At 39.3% G+C, this 15,181-nt stretch overlaps 1 protein-coding gene across 1 annotated transcript; it reads left to right on the top strand.

Moving 5' to 3' along the window:
• Positions 1–404: 404 nt before the first annotated feature.
• vtg3 (vitellogenin 3, phosvitinless) lies at positions 405–14,658 on the top strand (the record flags this gene model as incomplete). Its single annotated transcript, XM_080032242.1, has 27 exons — positions 405–444; positions 963–983; positions 1,090–1,241; positions 1,865–2,116; positions 2,211–2,372; positions 2,466–2,614; positions 2,707–2,857; positions 3,182–3,339; positions 5,546–5,711; positions 5,803–5,928; positions 6,008–6,226; positions 6,685–6,902; positions 7,020–7,117; positions 7,193–7,317; positions 7,409–7,510; positions 7,607–7,726; positions 7,835–8,024; positions 8,146–8,233; positions 8,405–8,590; positions 8,839–8,977; positions 9,068–9,236; positions 9,879–9,988; positions 10,084–10,143; positions 10,372–10,578; positions 13,982–14,127; positions 14,296–14,434; positions 14,563–14,658. 27 exons carry the CDS (start codon positions 405–407, stop codon positions 14,656–14,658), a joined length of 3,789 nt encoding a protein of 1,262 aa, XP_079888368.1.
• Between the last annotated feature and the right edge of the window lie 523 nt (positions 14,659–15,181).

The raw sequence follows: 15,181 nt of genomic DNA, 5'->3' as shown, positions 1-15,181 counted from the left end.
TTTGTGTTTGTGTGATTAAATCGCACAGCACACATGTCTCCCCTGACCTAGACCTACGGATATAAAAACTGGTGATTATACATGTGATATGATCAAATCATAGAATACAATGTATTATAATAGTAATCAGGAAGTAATAGGCCACAGATGTTTGTTTTTAAAGTCGGAAATTTGACACAACCTTCCCAGACAGAATCCTCATGTATATATAAAAAAAAATGCTTATCACATCGGGGTTTATGAATGATGTCACTCTGTCAATGTCACAGGTCAACACGGCTCCAGTACGGACAGCATGTGTTTACTTTAAGCTGTTCAGCTGTCTGAGCTCTGTCCTTACCACACAACACTGCTTTATAAAGCACAAATTAGAAATATTAGATCACACTCTTAACAGTCTCACCATGCGAGGGCTCCTCCTCTGCTGCCTCGTGGCGCTGGCCAGTAAGTTTTCATCCACTCTTTTGTATTAGTTTACTTAACTTCAGTGTCAGAACTTAATCTGAAGTTTGGTTAAGTTATATTTCCTTTTGCATATTTCCCATTTACATTTATCACACCCTTTAACAAGAAAGACGCTGTTTGAAATGGATATTGTGAACACATTAATATCTTTGCAGTTGATTAATCATGAATAATCTGCATGGATTTGGAGTGTCTTTTGGAGAATATTTATGGAGTATCTTGATGTTTTTTTTAGATGTGTTCATTAGGGGTTTTAGTTTTTGGTTTGGTTTACACTGATGTAATTGGTATTTTTTAAAAGATTCTACAGTTGTTGTTTTTGTTGTTGCTCACATTTTGGGATCAGGCTGGAAATACTCTTTCCCATCTTAACATGTTGTCTGTTGAATGAGAGTGTTTTGGAGCTCACAAATAAATCACCTCAATTAACAATTGTGTTTATATATTCACAAATGTTCTAATGCTTATGTTCTAATGTTTGACTTTCATCATTTCAGCATGTCAAAGTGTCCGTTATGGTGAGTCTTCTCTTTGTGATCATAAATGTAGAGAAATAAAAAATAAAAAATTAAACTTTGCATTAAGAAAAGTGAAACCACATTTAATTTTGAAAACATATTTCAGACCTCAGCCTGAACGACAAGAAAACCTACGAGTACAAGTATGAAGGAGAGGTGAACTTTGGACTGGGAATGCCAAACGTGGCCCAGTCCGGTGTGAAAATGGCGTGCAAGATCAAGATTGTTGGTGTGTCTCCACAGACATTTATTCTTCAGGTAAGAGTAACAATAGAGAGCCATACAAACTGTTCTAGAATATGTTAAACATACATATTAGAAATACTGTAACCAAGTAGGAAAGCATAAACAATGACAGGTTGTTCATTTTGTCTCTGATTCATACATCAGGTCAAGTAGTGACAGGGCCTCATTTATAATTCAATCATGTGCCAATTTAATAAACATCTGTTCTACTATTCTAATGACACCCACAATTATATAATATTTAAATAATGTAGTTTTCTGTAAACTACCGATTAAGTATAACATGTTTTTAAGAATGTGCGGACAATCAGTTCAGAGGTTAGTTTTTACAAATATTCGATAATGCACCAACAGTCATCATCAAGTGTCTTTTTTGTCACCTTTCAGTTCATGAACAGATGTTGCGTTTGAACTCTACTGGAAGTATTGTAATGATAGTAAAGTAAGCTTTAAGAATCCAGTAAAATAGTACAGACAAATAACAGTTCCTGTCCACTTCTGGTGGGCTACACATTTCACCTCGGTTTCATCTGACATGGATTTAAAATAAGAATTAGAGTGATTGATTGTTGACTCTCTACAAATACTTGTGTAATTGAGCAATTCTTGTGCCCGTTTCAAACTCTGGTTAAAAGGTTTCAGAGTTGGCCTTCGAGGAGTTCAATGGCTTCCAGGGGAAAGACGGCTTCCTTGCCGCCCCAAAGCTCACCCAGCGCATTGCTGCCCAGCTGGTCAAACCCTTCATGTTTGACTACACCAGCGGACACGTTAGTGACATCCGTGCCTCTGCTGAGATCTCTGACACTGTTGTGAACATTGTGAGAGGGATACTGAGCTTCTTCCATGTCACACTCAAGACCACACAGAGGATCTACGACCTTGAAGAGGTTCGTCACTGCTGACAAACAAGCTACTCTTCTGTTTTTACTCTTCACAGCATCAGTAAAAATGTAATAAAGAAATGTTTCATTTTGTCTGCAGGTTGGCATCCACGGCAAGTGTAAGAGTTTCTATTCTACTGAAGAGAATAAGGAAACAAAGGACATGACCATAACTCAGGTTGTGGATGTCAATAACTGCAGGGAGAAAGCGGCGATCTACAGGGGAATGGCAACTGCTGTGCTCGACAAAGTGGCCAAACAGGTCTGCATATCTCACTGAAGAGGCATATCCACATTAATAAATTATACACAACAAATTCATTACTATTTTTTGATTGTGTGTCCTTCAATCTAGAAAGGGGAATCTGTGATATCAACAGTGAGATATGTTTACACAGTCAAGCCAACAGCAGAGGGAGGCATCATTACCAAGGCTCATGGCCTCGAGCAACAAAACTTCAGTCCCTTCAACGTGAAAGGCGGAAATTTGAAAATGCAAGCAATGTAAGACAAGAACATATCTGCACTTTATGCCTGCACCATCTCACTGCTTGTCTGCAATACAAATGGGCTGCTATGAATGACTATTTATACAGGAAGGAAATAGAGCTGCTCAGTGTGAATGACACAGCTAAAGCTGTGGCGGACGGGCCAATGGTAAGCAAGGGCAGCCTGGTCTTCAAGTTTGTCACTGAAGGGGCTGATGTCCCCATCATGATGCAGAACCTGGAGGACCCAGTGCCAAAGGTAATAATGGTTTACTACTGCTACGGAAAATTTACATTTTGAAAAAAAAAAATAATAATAATACGTAAAGGAGAAGGAAACACACTGATACACCAAGTTAAATTAAAACAAATAGATAAAGAGAGATGGGTGTTGAATTAAAACAATAGCCTTCCTCCTTTAGGTTCCTCAAAAATATATATTTATTTTCTAAATTCAAGTGAAATGAAAATCATTTACCATATATTTTGTCAACCCAGGACCTTATACTTTGAGTGTCATATACAATACTTATGGCAAGATGTTCTCGCTGTTTATTTTGTTGTACTGTTTTGTTTTTAACAGGCAATTGAGTTGATCAAACAACTGGCTGAAGCAAACAAATACCATATTGACAGTGCAACGACGGAAGACACAATAAAGCTGTATCAACTTCTGCGAGTGATACCTTTTGAAGGATTAGAAGCTATGTGGAAGCAGTTTGAAGGAGACAAAGAGCACAGGTGAGCTCATGGTTATCACACAGGGTTGGCTGATTTATGTGCCCACTACTTATTTTGACAATATGGATAAGTAGGGGAGAACGGGGTAATTTGTCACACGGGTTGGTTGTCACAATTGTTATATCTCAGAACCAGAAGGCGCTGTCTGTGAAATTTTGGTATGTAAATATCCAGAATTGGGATAAGAGGTCACCTACATAGTCTTCCTTGGAGTTAGACTGCTGAATTTGAGGTGAGAGGACTATTTTTCATGTCAAATTGAAAATATTTAGCTCCTCAGTATTTTTCTTCTAGGCTTTTACAGAATGGGTTTATAACAAAACACTTGTTACCCATAAAAAGTGTGAAGGGTAAATATAGTTTAGATTGTGGTTAGCAAGCTAATTAGTTGTCAGATGGTTGTTGGCATTGATGCTAGCAAAAAATTCAAGTTGGGGTTGGTCGTCACATTTTTGGGGGGGTTGGTTGTCACAAGTTATCCAAAGGCTACAGCCAGAAAAGGAACCCAATAACGAAATAAATTGTGAAGCTGTATCCTCACTGACACCCCAGAGAAGGAGAGAATAGAGCAGGAAAAGGCAGCTAGCATGCAAAGGAAAAAAGGGCAACAAAATCAAAACAACCCAGTGCATCCCAAACTAGACAAGCTGCCAAGGCTACAGTAAGTTATATAGGCCTATTTGTCAACTTGACAATGCAATTGCATTTTCACATTTAGTTCTACTTTATTTCCTTCTTTTCAAGATTATTCCCATTAAGATAACATTGTGACAAACAACCCCATAGTGTATGACAACCGACCCCTTGATGGGGTTGATTGTCACAATGTGTTAGGGTGTCTTTGATGATTAATTTCTTCTTTATTACAATAAGATAGAAAAAGTGAGGGGTACACATTTTAAGCCAACACTTTAAGCTTCAATGTAATGTAGGAATGACTATCGAAAGATGTTTAGGTGATGAGCAATTCTCAGTTGAGTAAAAAGTGTGCCTACTTACCCCGTTCTCCCCTACAGTGAGCAAGGTTTCGACAAATGATACATAATTTTAAGATTTAACATACATTGCAGATATCAAATGAAAATGTCAAGAATACTGTATGAAAAGGCGTTTTTTTTCTTTTTCTTCTTCATTTAGATATAAAAGGGCATACAAGAACTTCTTATATGAGTTTGGTGTTGCTTCTTATTAAAGGGATAGTTCAGTATTTTTGAGGTGGGTTTGTAAGAGGTACTTGGGTATAGTTAATATGTTACATAATGGAGATGGCTGTCAATGCAGTCGCTATAAGGAGTTTGCGGAAGAAGTTGCAGTAGCAGAAGTTAGCCTAGTACTGTTGCAGAGTGGACCAGTTTTTTCTCTCCACATATATAAATGCTTACCTAAAAAAATATCCGCTCAATGCACACTAGATTGAAATTATTTTTCACTGCTTTAGTTAGCCGTCAGGTAGCAATTTATTTTTGCACTTTATTTCAGGTGTAGTTTGGCCATTGTTACTACGCCAGCACGCACGGGTGCAGTCTAGCCTATTGCTCCGCAAATCAACACCAAACTCTTTGGGGGTCTTGAAACTGACTTCCCCCTACACTGTCTTTATCATAGCCAAATGTCCAAAGTATTAATATGTGGCTATTAATGCTGTGAGTACAAGTACATCTGCCCTACAAAATGTATTTGAAGTTGTTTGTAAACAGTATGTTCATTTGAAATGTTCAGTTGATGAATTTTTGTGAATTAAACAAAGACATTGATTCAAAAGCTATTAGTAGAGTCATCCAGCACATCTTGGGACCCTGTGAGAACACTGCACTGAGGTTTGAGAAAGTGAAAAATCCCAAGATATCCTTTAATCTCTAATACTGATGAAGCACTCAACTGAATGGTCATTATTAGAATGTCCTCCCACTTAATACATGGAGGATTTAGTCGTGTACATTAACACTGATGAATGATTTATTAACATGTGAGGCATGGTGACAGCAAAGGTGGTGACTGAAAATACATCTCTCGTTGCTTATTAAGATTAAGGCAGCCACCTTATATTTCACCCTGTACAAGTGCACTTTAACGTGACATCTGAACTTGTCCTTCTGACTCTTTTATCTCTTTCATTTTGATCTTTTGATTCATTTGAAGTACAGTACTCCTATCACGCTGTGTACTGCCAGTTTCATCAACTTTCTTTTCTTTCACCCTATATAAGACGTTGGTTTTTGGACATGGTTGTTGAGGTGACCGATGCCAGGATCCTCAAGTTCCTGGAAACAAGGTTCCAGGCTGGAGATGTGACCGAGTCTGAAGCGTGGCAAACCCTTGTGCTGGCGATGGACCATCTCCAGGCGATCCCTGAGCTGGTTGAGATGGCTAAGGTGAGTCAATGGCTTGAGACCACGAGAGAGAAAGTGTTTGCATAACGAATGTGCATGTTTTTTTTAAATGCCTCTTGTCTCTCTTCCGCAGATGTTCCTCAACATGCCCTTTTGCAAATCCAATTTGTATCTGTGGCACACTGTGGCGCTTAGCTATGGCTCTTTGGTATACAAGCACTGTGCCTATAATACACCTTGTCCAGTGTCAGCTGTCCAGGTAATCAAATGGGAGGGAATAACTCCTTTATCAATAATGGATGTGTGTGTAAAATTATAATGTTTAACTTCTGATCTAGCCTCTGCTGGACATGGCCATGGAGAGTCTGAAGAGTGGCAATGAGGCAGACATGATCAATGCTCTGAAGGCTCTGGGGAACGCAGGTCATCCAGGCAGCATTAAAACCATCATGCGCTTCCTTCCCGGAGTGGCTGCCAACCCCGTGGATCTGCCACCGCGTGTGCTCAGTGCTGCCGTGCAGTCCATGAGACTCATAGCCGCCAGAGACCCTCGCAGTGTAAGAACTATACTCTGTCGGACAGGCAGGAATTTAAAAAAAATAAAAAAGATTCTCCTTTATCACATTGATTGATTTGCTAGGTTTTTATATAAAATGTTTTTTTTGTAATTGCATACTCTATATTCTGTAGTCAAGTTGAAACAATTACAATGTTTGCAAAATGGTGGACGATTCGATTGCTTTGAAGGCATTTGTGATTGTCTTCTTTGTGGCAGTTAAGAATAATTTTCTACAAACAGGTGTAAAATGGCGAGTCTGATTGATGCTATTGTCGCAATACCTTTACACTGTGGAGGTAACATAATCCCCTCCATAGTTATATCTACAATATTTGCTGTAATCTGCCCTCAGACCATACCAGGGATTGTTATGGAACTGAACGTTAATTCCCTCGCCAGTGTATGGTTGAATGTGCTGATCTTCTCCCTTCTATCATTACAATACTTGTGTTTCAGGTCCAAGGCATCACCATGAGTCTGTTTCTGCAAAAGGACCTTGCCACTGAGCTACGAATGCTGGCCTTCATGATCCTGGTTGATACAAAGCCATCACTGGCTCTGGTGTCCACAGTGACCGCCCATCTGCAGGAGGAAAAAGACCTGAATGTTGTTAGTTTTGCATACTCCTACTTAAGCAGCGTTGCTAGATCCAGTACTCCAGAAAACCACTTCCTGTGAGCAAAACCAAGTTTAAAATGAATTGGGTTTTTGTTTATTATACTTGTGTTATATCCCTTGATTTTATGTTGCTTTCAACTGTCTTTTTTATGTTTTTTTTATTTTTACAATAGGTCTATTGCCTGTAATGTAGCTGTGAAAATCCTGGCCCCTAAGTTTGGTCGTGTCAGCTACCAATATAGCAAAGCATTGCGCATGGACTGGTTTAATGGTATGCTAAATTCCAAATGATTTTTTCTTTTTTCTGAAATGATAATATGACACTTTGCTATCTCTCCCAATACAGAGGATTTCCTTATTGGTACAGCCACAGAAATGTTCATGCTAAAAAGTGCAACAAACATCTTTCCCACGGAAATCATGATGAAAGGAAAATTCTTTTTCCTTGGTAGAATTCTGCAGCTCATAGAGGTACTGAATTACATTATCATCATGACCTTCATTGGAGACATGTCTTCCCAGTTATGAACAGTAATCATCTTCTTTTCTTTTTATGCTTAAGTTGGGTGTTCGTTCTGAAGGAATCAAGGAGCTGTTTGCCAGCGGCATCCCTGATTTTAAAGGAGATCTTAGTTTTAGTGACTTCCAGGCCATTTTTAAATTGGTAAGTATAACTGTTATTTAAAGGCGGTGTTATATCTGTACTATGACACACCAGCTTTTTTTTGTTTGGGTGACCATTGTGATGTGTCATTTTCAGATTCAGAACTGGGAAATTCTGCCCAATGATAAGCCCGTCCTTTCTGCCTTTTCACGCGCCTCTGGACAAGAGTGGTTCTTTGCTGATATTAACAAAGCGTTCTTTCAGGATATAATCAGGGTGAGAGAATAATGTATCCTATGAAGTATGATCAATCTATGTCCAAGCCAGTTCAGTCAACAAAACTCACAACTTTTTTATAATCCTTTCTTTTGATCCTAATTGAAGGCTGTCAGTCCATCTGCAGGGAAAGAAAGCCCCCTGTGGCAAGTGATTGAGAATTTACAGAGTGGGATATCATGGCATCGGACCAAGCCATACTTAATCTTTGAAGTTCGCTACTTCCAAGCTACCACTCTGGGTCTCCCCCTGGAGATAAGCAAGTACTATGAAAGCGTCAATGGGATCACTGTTAATGGTAAGAAGTGAAATCCTACAGTGTACTAATGACTTAAAAATCAAATTAGTATTGGTTACTGACTAAAACTTGTTTCTATTTGATTCAAACCATTTTTAAAGTGTTTATTTTTCTTACACAGCCAAAGCCGCAGTAAACCCACCGCTGACTGACCGTCTTGGACAACTGTTGACTTCTGAAATTTCACTGGAAACTGATGGTTTTATCGGGTAAGACATTTAAAGCTAATTTAATGCAAAGACGATATACACCCATCATGTTAAGCAAAACATGGTATTTGGTGGCAGCAGTTACTGTATATAATTATTGCCCAATTGCCATTGTATGCTGTTTATTTTCATATTGTGGAGTACTACTGAAGTGACCCCTCTTTTCTTTAGTTTCACTAAGGATTTCTGGGTTTTCTATGGGATCAACACAGAGCTGTTTCAGAGCGGTTCTGAGTTTAAGAGCAAAACTCCTATTGCTATCCCATGGAAGTTTTCTGCCAAGATCAATGTCAAAGAAAATAAATTTGAACTCGACTTCCCTCCATGCACAAAAGAGTTGAAGCTTGTATCGGTCAGGTATGTTTAACAGGTGTGGGCGGGGAATGATTCACAGAAGAATCTCAATTCTCATCTTGCAAATTTTTTACTGTATTCACAAATGCCAAATTCTTTCAAGTCAGACATAGCATTACAGTTCTTCTTTGCTATGTTATCAAAAACAACTTTTCTGGGTTAGCAAAGTTGAGCACCACTCCATCGGAATTCTTTTGGATGTGATACTAAGCATCTTTAAATGCTTTAAATGCTGCATGTCCATCCCACAGCTCCAATATGTATGCAGTTTCCAGGAACATTGAAGAGCCAGCTTTGGCTAAAATGACCCCAATAATTCCAAACGCTGTTGACTCTAATGAAGAAGATGTCCGTACAGGGCCGACAGTTGTGAGGCAAGATTCCGATCAGGTACAGTCAACACCTTCAGGAGAATATTGTTACAGAACTCAAAGCAGAGTGTCATATATTATCATATCTAATTTTGTTTCAATCCAACAGGTCCTGACACCAAACACCTGGCATCCAAAAACTAATATGTGTGCTGAGAGTACTATTTATGGAGTGGGTCTCTGTGTGGAATCTGAATTAAAGAGAGAGTATTATCATGAGGAATACCCATTGTACTATTTCCTGGGATACACCCACATGACACTCAAAGTAGTCCCAGGTATGCATCATTTCTGTTCCAGTTTCTGCTATCACCATGTATTAAAGCATTTTTGTAATGGGCAAAAACACCTGCAGACCACCCATGCTGCAATTGTAGGGAAGAGTAGAGAACATAACTGTCATTGCTCCATGGATACTGCTACTGTTGCAGCATTTTGCAATTTGGATATGATTGATTTAATCTTATAATATAAAACTGTTGGCTATACATTTGATATTCAAGGTTTAACCTTTAAAGATGGTTGCCGGGTTGGGTTATTGTTGGCCTGACATAAACTTTGGTTCAATCTGTAGACCAGGTGTGGTCAGACGTGTGCCATGTTGTACTTGTAACCACACCCGACAGTGATGTCACAGTGTACTGACACACCCTGGGGTACAGTATTACATCACCTCAGTACTTTAAACCGCTGGAGGTCAGCAAAAAATTATTTTCAAGGGGTGTAAAGCTCTTTTATAATTATATTTTATATGAATTATTTTGGTTTTGCATTATAGTCAAAGTACACTAATTATATTACAGACTATACAGAGTAGAGATTATATCGCATCCGATTGCATAGGTGTACATGTTATTGTGTCTGCCTGTATACATTACTTTTTTAACCTTTTGCTAACATAACCTATGCACTTGTATTAGCCCAGGCAATCAAAGCTGTTGACAAAATCCACTTTGAGGTCAATGCTGGCCCGAGCAGACATCCAATGAGCGCGCGCCAATTGCTTGACACTCTGAGGAGGCTTTCGAAGGTATTTGGCTAACCTTGCAATGTTATTATCGCTGCACCTGCTCTGGTGTTTTTATCCATTGGCATTGTTATGTTTGTGCTCAATTCTGTTAACAGGAAGCCACTCAGGGAGTTCGTCTGTCCTCTAATTCAAGCGCAAGCATCAGCAGCCATCAGGTCAGCATAATACAAGTGTGCTGAACACAAAATATGTTTCACCACTGCAAAAATAGAATGTTTTTACTTAAAACATTTTAGGTGTGTCTGTGATTTGATGTTCACTATGCCCACTACACTTGATTTGACCCACAATCACACCAATGCGCAATCATAAGTGGCAATGCTGTACATGATGCACTCAAACTTCTAACAGACTAATGGACTGCCTTCTATCCCATTCAATAGGATTTAGACTCATCACCTGAAGCTGTGTTCACTATCAAAGCCTTTGCCATGAGCAGTGACAAGAAGGCTGAGGGTTACGATTCATCCATCTACTACACACCTGAGGCAAACAAAAAGAGCGTCCAAATGATTATGTCACAGGTTGGGGAGGACACAAACTGGAAGATGTGCATCGATACCATTGTGGATGCCCATGCTGAGGCAACGGTATTTAAAACATACGGGAAAGGGCAGATGGGATATGTATTTTAATTCTTATCTGGGCGGATAAAATGCCATTTGAATATAATTGTTCACACTTGTGTTAGTTTATGCTGTCATCAGCAATTTTCCTGAGAAGCCTTAAACCTACAAAAAAAAATTATATTGCCCAACACACTCCTTTACCAAGTTGTCACGTCTCACATGTACAATCGGTGCTACTCCACTTCTCTACTACAGCACCTATGTGAAGCCTGACATGTATAGTAGGTGCATTTATGCTGACACACATATGACTATGCAAGGCAAGTTTATTTATTTATCGTGCTTTAATGTCATTTTCATGTCATTATATTTCTTTTTTTTTACATCATAGGTGGACTGGTGTTAGTATGCATGTTAATGTGGGAGTTGGAGCGGGCTCATTGGAAATGCCTCTCATTTGCAAATATATTTTCAATTGAATTGTGCATTTACAGTGTATTCCAAATTATTATGCAAATTATATTTTTCTCAGATTTTGCAAATAGTCAATGCAAATGACAGTCAGTATAATTTAAGTCATCATATGATTCACATTTTATTGAACAAACCTCCCAATGATGACAGTATTTTTTTTCAAAAATAAAAAACTCAAAATGCACTGTTCCAAATTATTATGCACAACAGAGTTTCAAAACATTTTATAGGTTGTGAAGAACTAAAAATGTCCATTTGTTGAATTTTCAGAATGTGGAGGTCATATTCATTGAAATCAAAAGCTATTTCAATCAAAAACGTCTTAACAGGCCAAGTTACATGTTAACATAGGACCCCTTCTTTGATATCACCTTCACAATTCTTGCATCCATTGAACTTGTGAGTTTTTGGAGAGTTTCTGCTTGAATGTCTTTGCAGGATGTCAGAATAGCCTCCCATAGCTGCTGTTTTGATTTGAACTACCTCCCAACCTCATAGATGTTTTGCCTGAGGATGCTCCAAAGGTTCTCAATGGGGTTAAGGTCAGGGGAAGATGGGGTTCTCTCCTTTTATGCCCATAGCAGCCAATGACACAGAGGTATTCTTTGCAGCATGAGATGGTGCATTGTCATGCATGAAGATGATTTTACTACGGAAGGCACGGTTCTTCTTTTTGTACCACGGAAGAAAGTGGTCAGTCAGAAACTAAACATACTTTGCAGAGGTCATTTTCACACCGTCAGGGACCCTAAAGGGGCCTACCAGGTCTCTCCCCTTGATTCCAGCCCAAAACATGACTCCACCACCTCCTTGCTGACGTCGCAGCCTTATTGGGACATGGTGGCCATTCACCAACCATCCACTACTCCATCCATCTGGACCATCCAGGGTTGCACAGCACTCATCAGTAAACAAGACTGTTTGAAAATTAGTCTTCATGTATTTCTGAGCCCACTGCAACCGTTTCTGCTAGTGAGCATTGTTTAGGGGTGGCCGATCAATAGGTTTATGCACAACTGCAAACCTCTGGAGGATCCTACACCTTGAGGTACGCGGGACTCCAGAGGCACCAGCGGCTTCAAATACCTGTCTGCTGCTCTGTAACGACATTTTAGCAGCTGCTCTCTTTATCCGATGAATTTGTCTGGTAGAAACCTTCCTCATTGTGCCTTTATCTGCACAAACCCGTCTGTGCTCTGAATCAGCCACAAATCTCTTCATAGTACGATGATCACGCTTCAGTTTCTTTGAAATATCTATTCTTTTCATACCTTGTCCAAGGTATTGCACTATTTGACGCTTTTCGGCAGCAGAGAGATCCTTTTTCTTTCCCATAGTGCTTGAAACTAGGGCTGTTAAATTAACGCGTTAATTTCGATTAATTAATCACAGAAAAATTAATGCGATTAAAAAAATTAACGCAGATTAATCGCACTTCTATAATGCCCTTTGACCCGGTACAAAAGTGGTGCGCAGCTGCACCTGAAGCTTGCATACACAGCCCGCAAGGGTGAAAGGGATAAAAGTAAAGAGAGAAGCAGAGGAAAGGGCGGGGCCGAGGGCTCTATGGACGGTTTATGGGATGCTTCGGGCAAATAAGCATGAAGGTAGAAAGACATCTTACTTTATTCTCCGCAGTGTCTGTGATTTAGTGGGTGCAACAATGTATAGGTTCAAAACAGTATCTCTCAATCTTCCTCCGTGTGTCTCAATTTTTGCTTGCTGTCTCGTCTCCCGCGTAAACCGACAGCCGCCCCGTGTGTCTGTGTGTGTGTGTGTGTCAATATTTTTGCCTATGAGTACGACGATGGTGAAGGAATCAACATAGGCATCTGTGGCAGTGCAGCGCTGTCTGTTGTGGAGACAGAAGTTACGAGAGACAGAGAGCGAGAGAGAGAGACAAACTGTAACCGTTTATAAACAGATATAAAAGTGTCATAAAAGTATGTGATTAATTTAGATTAATTAATCACAGAGCCTGTAATTAATTAGATACATTTTTTTAATCGCTTGACAGCCCTACTTGAAACATGTGGCCTGCTTAATAATTTGGAACGTCCTTCTTAAGTAGATTTCCTTTGATTGGGATCACCTGGCAAACTAATTATCACAGGTGTATGACATTGATTTCAATGATCCAAGGTGCCCTGAGACACAATATCATACATGCGTGTTATTGAAAAACAAAAAATTAAATGTTTATGACACTTCAATCCAATTTGCATAATAATTTGGAACACGGTGTAGAGATGCTATAATCTATTTGTATTTTGACATGACAAAGTGAAAGGATTTTCATCATATTCTGGAGTTCCCCTCAGTTTTCCGGAGTGATTCACAATTGTGTTTCAGCACACCCTCACTGCTCTCAACATCCATTTTTCAGCTGCAGCAGACTGCTGTTGTCAGCAATATCTAAGAAAACAAAAGAAACACTAAAGGCTCAGCACCAAATGGCAGAAAGATTAAGTTAGAAACTAGCTGATGATTATAGCGGAGCAAATTTAAAGCAGACCTTTGAACTTGGATTTGCCAGGCGGCAACAAACATGACTTCAAATGATAACAACTATTTTTTTGATGAATTCAACGTATCAACTCTACTTCACTGCCCCTATTGGCAGAAGTAAAGAAAACAATAATTGCGGCTTTGAGGACAGCTAATGATAAAACTGCCTAAATAATTTACTGTTAGGGAATTTAAACCTCCTACGAGAAACGTTTACATTTCTCCTCTGATGATCATTAATGATCTGTAACAGCAAAGGAGACCGTCAGCGAAAAACAGGAACTTACACAAAGCAATTTATGTCAGGCAGACCGGAAATCAGGTTAAATACACTGTCTATAAATACACTAATGTATAGTGGTTACATTGTTAAATTAATTTAATATGACAGTTTGTTTATTGAGACATCCTTCCTGATTAACCTATTTTGATTTTGGCTAAGGCCCACGTTAGATGGGGAGCTGAATGTCAGTCCTATGAAATGTCAATGAGAGGTGCAACTTCACATCTGCCTGGTTCCAAGTCAACGCTCAAGGCCAAAGTACACTGGACCAAGATCCCTGAAACAATGGTCGCGCTGGGCAGAAGGTGAGCCAGTGTGAAATAAAGAGGACGTTTGTAATGAGGCAGATGACTCTGATTCATTCTTTGAAGCGGCTTACTTTGCTTTACAGAACACGGTGGAAAAAAATTTCTGTGTTTAGGATTGTGACATATACTGGCATGTGTTGTGTTTGTCTTTTGTACCTTACCCAGAATTGAAAGCTACATCCCGGGCATGGCTTTCTTTCTCGGCTTCTCACAGCAAAATGAAAGAAATGCCAAGCAGGAGGTTTCTGCATCAGTCGTCGCCTCCTCAGCAGACAGCGTCGATTTGAACATTAAATTCCCAGAGGTGTCAGAGGAAACATTTCATTTCATACTCTTTTATGCTAAACTTCAAAATCCCTACATTGTATACAACTAACCCTGACTGCAGTGTTGGATGACATGGATGTGTAATTTCTTCTGTCTTGTCTTTAGTGTACACTCTCCCGCCATGCTATTCCATTCCCACTGCCTCCTGCCGCTTTCCAGCAGTTTTCAGTTTCCAACTCAACATCAGGAACACAGCAATAGACTTCTTTTGGATGTACATAAAAAAATGTAAGCTACATAAGACAGTTTGATTAAGCTTAATTGAATATTCCTACAATTTTTTTGTGTGTGTGTGTCTGTGTGTGTGTGTGTAAGTGGGGATTGGCAGTGGCTTGTTTTGACAGACTTCTAAGCAAAGCAGATGTGCAAAAATGTGCAATGAGCTGTGCCATTTTTTCTTGCTTTATAAAATATGTTCTGTGCTGCAGAAAGAAAACAAAAGCCAGATGGGAGCCAGATGCCGATTGCCACAGCGATAACACTGCAGCCGATATCTCAACACCATGATGAAAGTGAGGACCATAAAAGATGCATCAGTAAACCGTCAGATGTCACCACTTTGGAAATAACCTGTAAAGGTCCTGATTTATTCATCTGAAAGAATGTTAATATTTGAACACCCTGTTTTGAAGAAGCATTGTGTACATGCATGCTTAAGTTCCAAAGTATGATATATTCATAATACCGGCTTTACCACACAATATCTGTTTCAGCAAGTTTATTC

Source organism: Ammodytes marinus, assembly GCF_949987685.1.
Source record: "Ammodytes marinus genome assembly, chromosome: 8".
In the NCBI taxonomy this organism is placed as follows: domain Eukaryota; kingdom Metazoa; phylum Chordata; class Actinopteri; order Uranoscopiformes; family Ammodytidae; genus Ammodytes; species Ammodytes marinus.
Note: the sequence above shows the minus strand (reverse complement) of the source record. Positions and strands in the feature narration are given on the sequence as shown.